A 13,550-nucleotide genomic window follows, 5' to 3' on the forward strand; every position below is an offset into this window, starting at 1 on the left:
GCACTTTTTTATAATGATTTTTCATTCCAGCTTAGTCAGACCGGACCCTGCCTCCATACTGCACTCAAGCCCAGATTTTACATTAGAGGTTCTTAATAATCAATCTATTACATCTGAGTCACAAGATGCATTAAGATAACTAAAATTACAAATGAATCTTAAGGCAACTCATAAAGCGGGACATCAACCTGCATAGAACTAAAAGCCTAGTTTGATCTTTCCGTTAGTCAGATTTGATTGCAACAGTACAAAGACAGGTGATAACTGTTAAGACTTTTGTTCAATAACCAGAATTAATTACTAGGCTAGTCAATAGCATCACGAATCCTTTAATGCTTAACCATTACTATGACTTAACATGTATAGTATCTGAGAATCAGTTCATCTAGTTGATACAATTGTACAAATCTTATCAATTTAGTGGTAGCTCAGAAATATCTATTGCGTAGAAGAAGAATTCGTTAATGGAAAGAGAAGAAAGCAAGGTAATCTAATTATAAGCAATGGAAATTATGGAAAAGTAGCCACAACCATGTTAAGTGGCCTGATGCATATAGTTTAATGTATAACATTTATGAATGCAGATACAGAATTTATGTCTTTCACAATAATAATGTGTTTTTGTATATGCATATTCGTTATGTTCCCATACACATGGGTTAGGAGGTGGACATTATTGTAAAATCACTTTCCAGGTCTGCATAAAAATTTCTTCAAAATTCTGACTAGCTTAGCCCATAAGCTTTGAGTATGAAATGAATAATGGACAACATAACCTCATACTGGGTATAAGCTTCAACAAAATCTTTAAGGCAATCACAATTTTGTAAAGCAATTCCTAAAGGGTTAAAAGCATGAACATGTGATCAGAGAATTAACTTCAGTTGTTACAGAATTAATTGAAAGTTAGAACTCCAAACACACTGATGAATGAGTAAACTAGCTAAAATAATCAATGAGACAAGACGAAATGCTATTATGTAAAACAACATGCGCACATGTCACATACAAAAAAAGGAAATTTAGCCCTGTTGTTAAAAGCAAAAAGAAGGGGAAATATTGGAGGAATATTTCTACCACAACCCCAACCTCACAGTGTCCCCATGTTTGGCTGGCTTACTGACAACTACCAAAATCATAAACTCACAATTTTATAACACAAAAAGTGAGTTCCCCTGAGCTTGGCCATACCCAAGTGCACAATGCTAAAGAAAAATAAATTGCATATATTATACAAAAAAATGAAATTCGAAGGTAAGGTCATAGATTACGATTAAAGGATAAAATGTATCAAATAAAGTGGCAAAAGGGTTTACACACATGTCCACCATTTCTGCATGTCGTCCACATAAACAGAAAAGAAAAACAAGCGAACATGTTTTCCAAAACTTACTTGAAATAGCCTGTTTCATATTTGTCTCTTGCAGTGAACCTGAAATAGCATGTTTCATATTTATATCCTCTTGTGGTGAGCCTGAAATAGAAGAAATCATATTTGCATCCACAAGTGGTTGAAAAGAAGACTCCCGTTCAATAAAATTCAGCATGCTAACCACAACCTGCAAATTCATAATCTTATTAGTAAATTATTCAAAAAACATGAAGGTAAAGAATTATTAGTAAAATGCATGAGAAAACAAGGTTATTAAAATTTAAATATTGCAAATGCAATCCACTATGAGTAAATGATTTTCCTATTCCAACATCAACTAAAAGAACAATAATTCTGTAACTCAACAAGAAGATTCTTAAAATGTATACAGCCACACAGAAAAGACAATGTATTAGAATGAATATTTTGCTACAACAGAAGTCACATTTCATGCACATATTGTTTGTTCTCACATATGCTCCAATTCTGTTCCCGCCTAAAAGAGGAAGAAAAACTATATTTGGAAAACCATAAGGAAACATTAATTGGTAATGTGCAACTACAAGAAGACAGAAGAGATTATTTATCTACTCAATCGTAGTGAGTTGTGCTATCTGTGAGAAGTTGCATATCCTAATCCTCATCTTATATTTGGCATCTTAACCTACTGCCTATATGCCAGAACCAACTTAAAATGAAGTTTATTATGTGTCCCTAAAAATCTTATAGAAGTCGCACTTTCACTAGCACTGCACTAATTATATATCTTTGTGTGGCCCCACTGACATACTAATTCAGACTTGGCATGTCTCTATATGAAAACTATAGAAATTTTATTTAAAATTTTGTAAGCCAATTTGACCAAGACCTAATATGAGTGCACCACCATCAACAGAAGCACTTGGATGACAGCTCAGTGTTCCACTGATTTTCAAATTAGTTAGCAAATTAGTATCTTCACATTGATACATTTTTATGCTTCTTTGCCTCTCCAATCAAGCAGATATGGGAAAACTCTGTGTGATCATCATCACAATTCTAAAGGGAGGAATTAAAAAAGGAACCATCAAGCCCTCAACATTCTGCAACCCGTTGCCATCCCTATCAAGATACCTAAACTTTTCTTAGTGTCTACCTTACTCAATGTCAATGGGCAACTCAACCACTCTCCTGCAAGCATGAGCACACTTTTCCAATGGTTTTGATATTTTCTTCTAGAGTCTTCAAAGCTATAAGGTTTACAAATTAAAACCTCCAAAATATCATGTGAAAACTCTGTTATCATATACATAAGGAGGAAACAGCTATAGCCTTCGACAAAAACGTAATAATCATATCCCTACATATTGTGTCATCACTTCTAGAAATAATTGGTCCCTAAACTTGAACTGATAGTGCATTTCTTAGTTCATCACAAACAAATCCTTCTAAATGTGTTGTTCCATATTGTGGACAGTTGAACAACAAAAAGATCATATTTTAGATGTTGCTCCAACCCCTTAATGGATGTCACCTATTTCATTCTCATGCTACAAAACCACTCACATTAACAAAAACATCTTATAAACATTGGTTACTATTGTAAAGTTGTAAACCTTATTTCCTTCTTCCTAGTGTATTGTACTTTTCTACTGAGAGACAACTGAATGTGTTTTCCTACTTATAAGGAATTATTTGTATCCTTTGCAATGGATTAATTTATGATCTTGCAACAATTGAACAAAAAATGGAACATTCACACTAACTTACAAGTCAAAGAGAAAAGAATATTTAACTTGATCAAACCCAAATTAGGAACAAACATCAATAATGAGAAGATTAGCCTCCTTAAATTCCCTATAAGATAAGCCTTCAGATATGCTAATTACAGTCAATTAGATCCTAACCCTAGCATATAGGAATTAACAATGGACAACTACTCTTTGTTTCCTCTGGTCTCTACTTTTAGGGTTTTGTCCAAGTATGAGTAGTGTTCACTTGTGCAAGGAAGTCGGCAAGCCCTCTCATTTTCCCTGTTTGACAATGTACTATGCCCGTTGGTGGTGCTTTGCAAGGGGTGTGGATGGAAAGTCGTTCAAGGGTGAGCCCGTGCAGCACTCCATGCAAGACTCCTTAAATCTTCAAACTTTTCTTCTTGTCGGCCACAATGAGGAATTTTTGTAGAATTGAATGTTAAAATTTGATTTCAAGGGCTTTGGTTTGGGTGGCCCTTCCTTGGCCCCTAGAGATTCAACAAGCTCTCACACACATGATAGTTGCAAGAAACAAGTGCGAGGTAAGCTTGGGCACAAGGCCAATGGTTGCCCTAAGACAAAAAATCAAAATACCCACATGGGGAAGGAAAATGCTAGTCTGGATTGAGGGGTGTTTACTGAGGTGGTTAAGAACAGTTTTAAGGGGAGAGTTTCGAGCCACTTGTATAGGAACTCTCAGTTTATATGGATGAAGATATTGAGGTTGTCAAAAACACAATTTTATTGTCAAGACGGGTTTAATTGGGAAATGTTGTGGTTTTTAGCATTCACTTAGTGAACTCCACAGCTGGATTTAAGAGACGTGGGGAGAGATTCTTTAAGGAAATATTAAGATTTACCCTGGAGCTTGGGGTTTTTTTGTAGTGTCCTTTAACAATGAGCAAGATAGGAAGAATATCTTTTGTGAGCATATTTAAAGATTGGGAGGATAAACATACAATGTTGTTAGAACAGTGGTATCTAGCTTTCAACCTAGCTTTTGAACCCCTCGACAAGATTCCCCTTTGGGTAAGACTTTTAAACCTTTTGCTCAATTTTGGCTTGCGTCTTGTTTGAAGCTATTGGAAACTCTTCAAATAAATTTCTTAGTGTGGGCAAAGGTTCCAAAAAGGCAAAATGAGGGAAGCTCCTAGAACGGAAACAATTTGGGAACACTTCACTCAGATTAATATCAAGCAAACGGGCATTTATTGCAGAAAAGATTTAATGATGCATTTTTGAATGTAATAATCAACAAGTTAATAAGTGATGTAGGTGTCTACGTGTCTAAGGATGCAATGGCATTAGTAAATACTTGGGGGATTGGTATATCTAAAACCCCAGGTTAACCGACATTGGACAAAGTGCATTCCATAATGACCCATTTCTCCTCCCTAGACACTGCCAATATTAAAATCATCCTGTTGACCCAAAAGCACAAGCTAGAAGGTGGTTTCCCTTTCACCTTAGGGTAATACAGATGCATTAACCTGCACATAGCCAAGGATGCCCACTTATGAGTTGCGGGCTCTCAATATCAAGCAATGCCAATCTAAAAGGCAAGTGTATGATCTAAAAATGGAAAATCAAAGCCACAATGCCTAATTATTACCCCAACCATACAACGACCTTAGAAGACTTTGGACAAGGATACATGACAACATTGAGGTCAAGGAGAGGAGTATCATAAGCTAACAACTTAGTAAATGAGGATCTTCAAACTTAAAGATGAGATACCACACGATTTTTCTAAAGAAGGATAAGGTTGGGCTCGTTGTGCAAATAGTACGAGGTCTCCCAACGACCTCTCTTCCTAGTATAATAGGCTGAAAGAGAAACCAAGATTGATATAGTCACCGCTGAGTTGATTCAAAGAAGTCACTATTGTTGAATATGATTGATCAAACAAGTAGGACACAAAGAGAAATAAGCAAAAAGGCACCAACAAACTCCACTCCAAAGCCACCAAGAAAAAAAAAATCCATACGAGTAGTAGGAAAGGAGGAACAAGTGCGAAAGAAGTTCCTAAGGACCCAATGGAAACAACTATTTTACTTAAAAGTTAGACAAGAAAGTGATAGAATGTAAGATCCTCATGATTGCAACTAAACAAAGGGTTACCACCAGCTATCTACACTAGTGTAAATAGCAATAGCACCCAATGGAAACAACTATCTTTATTTAAAAGTTAGACAAGAAAGTGGTAGAATGTAAGATCCTCAAGATTGCAACTAAACAAAGGGTTACTACCAGCTATCTGCACTAGTGTAAATAGCAATAGCACCACCAACAATCACAATAAGTGTGGGTCTTGTGGAAGGAACACAAGAGCACAAACAAGGAGACCCCTCTACAACAGTGACAAACTCGTCTTCTCAACCACCACCAGAGACACCTCAACTTGTCATTATTGATGATGGCAATAAGAAGACATATCTAATGATGATGATGCCTTCTTGTCTCAAGCTATCAAAGTCAAATAAGTGTGGGTCTTGTACTGCAACAAGGTCCTCCTAGTCCGAGGCCCCAAAAATGGAAGAATATCACAAACCCAAGAAGTCCCTATTGCGAAGAAGGAATGCCCAAGTTCCCATTCTCCCTCAAAAAGAACAATTTTTTTGTCTTAGGAAAAGGGGATAAAGATATTGATATGCATAATCTTAATATGAATTTAACTTTGAAGGATAAAGGTAACTTGACCAAGTAATTGACAAAGCAAGAGAGAGAAAAAGGAGTCTGATAAGTTGCAGCTTGAAGAGTCGAAAAGTAAGAAAAATGAAAGGTAAGATATAAAGAGACGATGGCAAGAAGAGGCAAAGGAAACAAGAGCAGTAGAAGTCACAAAGGGAGGCTAAAACAGATAACATGTTGATACCCCCTCTAAGTAAACCCCCAGGATTGAAGGAGAGAATGTGAATCAATTGAGAACTTGGGGAAATCAAGGGCAAGCAATAAAAATAGAGGTACCTTCTATGGAAGATGGTGATGCTCTTGTTGTCCCACGATGGCTCCAAGTTAATTTTGAGAGAAAGAAGAAGATTGTGCAAAAGAGGATCAATCTTTAGGAGATGATAACAAAGGTAGAAGCCCCAAAAAAATCAAAAAGGGCAAGTCCCTACACTCGACCTCCAAGAATGACCAAGGAGAAGTAGTTGCAGGCATTGTTGCTCCACTAGTAGATAGAGATGAAGCAAATATGATCCTTGCTAATTATTATGTGTCCCAAGTAAATTTGCAAAAATGAACTAAATCGGAGGAGATGTCCACATTAAACGAGGTCACCAACACAATAAAGCAGAGAATATAAGAGTGCAAATCAAAGCAAGAGCTCAAAGCCCACTTGGCTCAACATCTTTGGTTCATCAAAGAGCTTATAACTCTTGCTACTCACGCCACCAGTACATCGTTACCTACAATAATCCCCCATATAGAAATTGATTTTTTCAAGATTGTGAAAGAAAGGCAACAACTATTGATTCTTGGGTTGCCCAACAGATGGGTGATTTCAAATTATTTTTGAGTAATTCTTTCAAGGTTTATGAAGTTGCAATAATGATGGGAATGGTAATGTTTGTCAACACAAATTGGTGGCATAAAGCGTCAAAGAGGTTTCAGAAGCAAATTAATTTGTTGAAAGAGAGAGAAGCTTTGGGAGACATCACGTATGTCGACATACTAGGAGATGAAAGGTATGACTAGTTTGGAGAAATTGGATTTCTATGTGACCATTATACAACAGTATAGGGTTCAGGCAATAAAGTGTCACTATCCCTTAAAGAACGAACTTCAAGCCTCTAAATCTTTAATACTCTTCAATAATTGGAAAGCATTAATACCTTGCTCGCCTAGTGGGATAAGTTCGTAGAATATACATTCAGCTAAGAACAAAAATTTGATGTACAGGTGCCTAATGGTTGCATGGATTTGATTTGGCAGCGGACAAAACTAGCAAAGTAATGGAAGTCTTAGAAAAAGTGCTCGATAAGTTAAAGAATGCACTAAGGACAATGCAATTCAAGATGGAGTGGGTGGATGGACTAGATGAAGGAGTTCTACACACGTCTTGATAATTTAAAGGAATATAAGAACTTTGAGCAACCAACACCATAGTAAATTCTTTGTTTTCGCATTCTTTCATCTCAAAATGAGCAAAAAGGGGGAGATAACTAGTTAACAAGAGCTATGATTTGTCATCGCACATTTGCTTTCCTAGGGATGCCTCCATTTCCGCAGTCAATTGTTGTTATGATGAGAAGTTTCTTCTTGTCTACATAATTCAGCTCTATTCTTTCCTGCATGCAAAAGTGCCAACTTCAATTTAGTGGAGTTCCTTCTGAGGAGGTGCAACATCAATTAGTAGTTCCAATGCATGCCACATCATCCACTTCAAGTGGTGAACTACTTTCCTTCTTGGGTAGTTAGCTAATAGCATATTAGACTAATAGCTTGCATTCTTAATGGACCACCTAAAATGTAGGGGATTTTGGATAGGAACTTGTTACTTGTTTCATGGAGTTCACTCCTATCAATGTAAACTTTGAGGCCATTTTTCATCGTTCTCAAATTGATTATTGAGGTCCTACCTAGATATAGCAATTTCATTTTTGTTTCTCAAGCATTCCAAGTTTTAGAAGAGCATTTCTTTGAAGATTGCGAACTACATTCTACTGATTTGCTCATATATATTTTGGAAAATTAATGCAACAACAGCCTTCTAGATCATCCTCTCATGGATTCTCTCTTATGATTAGATGGTATTTTTCTTATTTAGGTCTTCTTTTATTCAAGATTGATCAATATGAGTTCCAAGCATTTTCATTTATGAATCATTCTCTGCATTTAAATGGTGTTTGCGAATTACAATGGAAAGTGTGAAACGCTAGATGTTGTAGCGTGGAATTATGTTTTTGTTGATGCATTTTGATTAAATGCATTTATGGATAAATTTGACTAATGCTTTCTTGATTCCATTTGATAATTTAAAGTAGTAATCATCCATTTTCTTTGTCACCCTTCTATCTTTCGCCTTTCTGTTTTTATAAATTTTAGAATCAGAAAAATCTGTGTTGTTTGTTTGTACATAACAGCCTAATGTCCACTTATAGTTGTTTCAGCACTGTCGTGACCCAACCATAGAGACCTTGGGAGTTCCAAATTTCCTTATTCCTGCCTCTTTCAAGAGAAATCAGATGGCAATATCTACCTTGTGTTGAGTGTATCAAAAGTCCCATCAACACAACCCGCTACGGACACCAATCCCCACAAGTAAGCATCAAAGGTCCCATCAACACAACCCACTATGGACACCAATCCCCACGAGTAAGCACAAATTCAGTAAGAGACACCAATCTCCTTGAAAACGAGGCACCAAACTCCAAAAGAATAAAGTGATAAGTGCTTATACTGTTGAATCAAATTTGATCCTCCTCCACAAATCTGCTCAAAAAGCTTCTTGAAATCAACTTGTAATCTGCAATATTTTCTGCTCCCAAGTTTGCAATCATACACCCTTATTCTGCTCTTAAGTCTATTAACCTTCAATTCTGTTCCGAATAGTCTCAATTTTATCTCTCATTTAGACCAACCAATGCACCTCTTTTTTTTAGGTCGGCCAAATCAGGATAAAGCTGTTTATGTGATTTAAAGTGCTTCCCCATAAGTGAATACTCGAACCAAAGAACAATTCGACCCTTTTCACAAAGATTTATTTGAAATTTCAATTGCCGGGAAGGGCGCACATATATGGACTCCTTTATTGCAGACACTTTTTACAAAAATTAAATTGGGCCAAAGTACAGGGGGTCGGCCCAAAAGATAGCACATTGAATTGACTTCCTATTTTTTATTTAATGTTGTTGAGCATAAAATCTTCTGCATTCGACCGGCTTAACCAGCAACATGATATCCTTCAATATTTCCTTTAACATCAATGACAATGCTCCAGCATCATTAACTAAAACAATTCACAATAAAAAAGTAGGAGATGATATTAGTCTTCATCTTCATTTAAAATTCAAAATTCCAAACTCAATAAAATCACTAGTGATTCCCACGTGAATCCACTCAACCAGCTAGGGAGGATCTTTAACCATGTAATGTCCCTTTTCCATCTTGATTTGAAAATATTAGATTTTAACCTTAAACTCTTCATTTTGCTATTTATAATATACAATCCCACTTATGTAGCAGGCCTTGACTCTTTTTTAATGATTCTTGAATCCTATTGTAGTGATTGTGATTGCCTTCTAACTATATCTTGTAATTAGAGAGGTTACTCTTCTTCATGAACAATAGGATATGCATCTTCCAAATGGTTCTCTTTGCTATTCTCTTCACTATAATGAACAGTGTTTTTTTTAGGTAATCATTGTCCTCTTGTAATATCCCCCTTTATAAGAATAGGTTTAATAATAAATAATAAAATTATCTTTGAAAGAAAAGATAAATAAAATATAGTACAATATATTAGTAGATGAATATAATATTACAATATAACATAATATATTTATATTAATACAATAATATGATAAATTATAATGAATAAATAAATGAATCATCAAAATATTCATCCAATACAATTACATGAATAATAAATCTTTTTTAAATGGCTAATTGATATTAAACTATAATATAATTTATTATACTATTAAATAATATTGGAAAACTGAAATATAAAATAAATAGTAATCTATGTAAAACTTACCCCGACATTGATGGCACTTCACAAAATAAGATATAGTGTATTCTGACCAGCAAAGCCTAACAAATTGCCAAGGAAGATATCAGATGATTGACCAGCAATGTATAACACATATCATTCAAAGATAGGGCACGAGGAGACAATGAGTTGTCACTGGAAACATAGTTAACTCCTGGACCATAATCGATGTTTAATCCTAATATAGCTGCGACACATATCAACATTAAACCGACCAAAAAAGAACATATATTTGAGAGTGGCCTTGAGCGATCACATCGCTCTTAACTACTTCACATAATTGTTGTGATTAGGGAGCCCGAGAGAACAGACGTAACTCTTCATATTTAAGATACAAACATTCATTTATGCGGAATATATAAGGGTGTATCATATCCACGGAATGGGAGGAAGAAAAAAATATAATATATCGCAGACAGATTGGAAGAGTACGTAGACACCCGATGGACAACAAAATAAGGAAGTGACTATATTTTCGAGCAATAGCAACTCGGAGGAGAGAAATTCTGAAACATGCAAGTCAGTAGACAAGATTTGTAACAAGCACCGAACATGAAACGATCTCTTCTCTTCTATTGTATGCATCCTGATGATGGATCACGGAGTGTGATCCAAAACGTTGGTGTAAAAAAATTGGTCACACAATCAAATCCAGATAGCAAATCACAACATTGATGGATTGTGGAAATCTGATAGCTCTTATGAAACAATCTCTCGAGTTGGAAAGCCAGAATTAAGGAGGAGAATTGAGCAATGTGAACATTCAGCATGCAGCGATCTGACTGTATCTCAACCAGCATCATATAATTGGCAACGGACAAATACAGAGAGGCATCCACATACACCTCTTCTGTTATAAGAAAGATAGATTTCATCACTATCTAGGGAGATACATCGAAAACATAGAAGGCCAAACAGGCAATCTACGAGAAGCCAGTAGCCATGAAAGACATCGCATTCAGCGTCCAGACACATCCAGACAACCAACACACAATGAGATATTTTTACTGATTGATGAAAACAGGTGATAATAGTTATCCTGTTTGATATAGAAGCAGTCAACACATAAATATTACTTCAGAACATATAATCGTAATCACATATGTATTAGAGTTATAAAATCAATCAACATTGGGATATATATATAGAAGGTGCACATGGAGCAACCAAAATTTTGGAAATAGAGTATGGCAGTCACAGTAGAACGCAGAACAGTCTCAAAATATAAATGTAACACTAGCTTGAGGAATCTCTAGCTTTTTTTGTTAGAGGTATAACCATGTCAGCAAGAGAATGTACAGTCAGAGGATTAGGGAAAAACAAATCAAAGATAAAGCCAAGATATAGAAGAGACTGAACAGTAATACAAGCAAGTCAATTCTAATCACCTACAGATTTTCGTTGTTGGTTGTGTGTGATGATAATATCACGAGTGAAGTTCATGTTTCCTTGTGCAGGGATCATCAATGAATTCTCTTCCTCTCAGGCAAAGTTGAATACAAATTTACTTTTCTTCTGGAGGTCATCGATAATATTTTATTTACATGAGTAGAAAGAGATAGAGATTACAAACAGTACCACCATTGCAAGCATAGAAGTAAAATCAGAATCAGTAACTAATGGTTCCAGACAATATCTCTACATATCCATATTATTTAATCAAAGAAATTTATACGCCTTATTAAAGAAATATACTATCGATTGCATATATATATATTTTATGTCTCTTATGATCATTCATGTCACCCCGGTGCATTCTTTGTCATGTTTCAAATATTTCTTTGCTAATAGTCTTTTGCCCATACATCTAGCCATGAATTTATATATTTCCAAATGATAGTCAACAGCTATAAATCTGTGTGCAGAGTTTTATCTGACAATGTATGTGATAAATTTAAATGAATTGTTGAATATCCTATTATGTGCACAATTCTGCAATCTGCCAAATACAGATGTAATTGTTAAACAAGAGATTAATAATAGGGAATGCAATCACCACATATTTGGAATCAGAACCGATGTAGTTAAGTCAACGTGGGAACATGTGGATGTTAATAAGATACCAATTAAAATTGCCAAAGACAATTTATTCCAAACCAATAAAAGCTGAAAGCAGATCATCAAACAATGGATCGATTGAAATCTGCAATTATTGATTAGTAATTTCATAAAGATGAGGGTATAATTCCATTAGACACTGTTATAAAGAAACATCAAATATGATTGGAATCTCCTAAAGCAATTCATTACTCAACCATGCTAATGGGTCAACATTTACAGAGCAGCGATTGGACACAAGTCCACATCTATTGCTTATAATTGATTGGTGAACAACAACTTAATGATACTGAGTATAATATCCATTAAGACAAGCATGTCAAATGACTAGTTGTATAATTTCGTGAAGAGGCATAATGATAGGCATAATTTTATCATTAAGTTGTTGTTCACCAATCAATTATAAGCAATAGATGTGGACTTGTGTCCAATCACTGCTCTGTAAATGTTGACCCATTAGCATGGTTGAGTAATGAATTGCTTTAGCAGATTCCAATCATATTTGATGTTCCTTTATAACAGTGTCTAATGGAATTATACCCTCATCTTTATGAAATTACTAATCAATAATTGCAGATTTCAATCGATCCATTGTTTGATGATCTTCATTCAGCTTTTATGCCCATGTGTCAGAGTGGCATGGTTCATATTCTACATTTTATAGTTTAATTGCAAGTTTGGAACGAGTTAGTGTGAGGGAGTGAAGTGATTATTCCAATATTTAAGTATATCTAGTAAGGGACATTACAACTCTTGATCCCTTCCACCAATGATGTCTAATCATCATACTTGCTATTAAAATTATGCCTCTTCATGAAATTATATAACTGATCATTTGACATGCTTGTCTTCATGGATATTATACTCAGTATCATTAAGTTGTTGTTCACCAATCAATTATAAGCAATAGATGTGGACTTGTGTCCGATCGCTGCTCTGTAAATGTTGACCCATTAGCATGGTTGAGTAATGAATTGCTTTAGCAGATTCCAATCATATTTGATGTTCCTTTATAACAGTGTCTAATGGAATTATACCCTCATCTTTATGAAATTACTAATCGATAATTGCAGATTTCAATCGATCCATTGTTTGATGATCTGCTTTCAGCTTTTATTGGTTTGGAATAAATTGTCTTTGGCAATTTTAATTGGTATCTTATTAACATCCGCATGTTCCCACGTTGACTTAACTACATCGGTTCTGATTCCAAATATGTGGTGATTGCATTCCCTATTATTAATCTGTCGTTTAACAATTACATCTGTGTATTATTTTTTGTGTCTCATATGATCATTCATGTCACCCCGGTGCATTTGTTGTCATGTTTCAAATCGTTCTTCGCTAATAGTCTTTTGCCCATATATCTAGCCATGAATTTATATATTTCCAAATGATAATCAACAGCTATAAATCTGTGTGCAGAGTTTTATCTGACACTGTATGTGATAAGTTTAAATGAATTGTTAAATATCCTATTATGTGCACAATTCTGCAATCTGCCAAATACATTTTTATAACTCCCGTTGCTCTGTGTATTGTCCAATGTTCCTTATTGCTGAATGCTCTCTGCCATCTTTATTCAAACTGGGTGCATGTGTATGAGTTTTGAATGTTGATTGATCCCTTCTGAAGATAATGTTTTGCTTCTTTATTGCATTCTGGCGTA

General features: G+C 35.2%; 1 protein-coding gene across 1 annotated transcript in view; it reads right to left on the reverse strand.

The window, feature by feature from the left end:
* LOC149533444 (protein OSB1, mitochondrial-like) overlaps window positions 1-13,550 on the reverse strand; it is a 92,935-nt gene that overhangs the window by 16,178 nt on the left and 63,207 nt on the right. Inside the window, exon 3 of the mRNA XM_089807890.1 lies at window positions 1,394-1,559. Within this exon, the coding sequence (XP_089664016.1) occupies window positions 1,394-1,559 (166 nt within the window). The remainder of the gene's footprint in view (window positions 1-1,393; window positions 1,560-13,550) is intronic.

This window comes from Cupressus sempervirens, chromosome 10 (genome assembly GCF_028749045.1).
Source record: "Cupressus sempervirens isolate cs-2001-9-10 chromosome 10, ASM2874904v1, whole genome shotgun sequence".
Classification (NCBI taxonomy): Eukaryota; Viridiplantae; Streptophyta; class Pinopsida; order Cupressales; family Cupressaceae; genus Cupressus; species Cupressus sempervirens.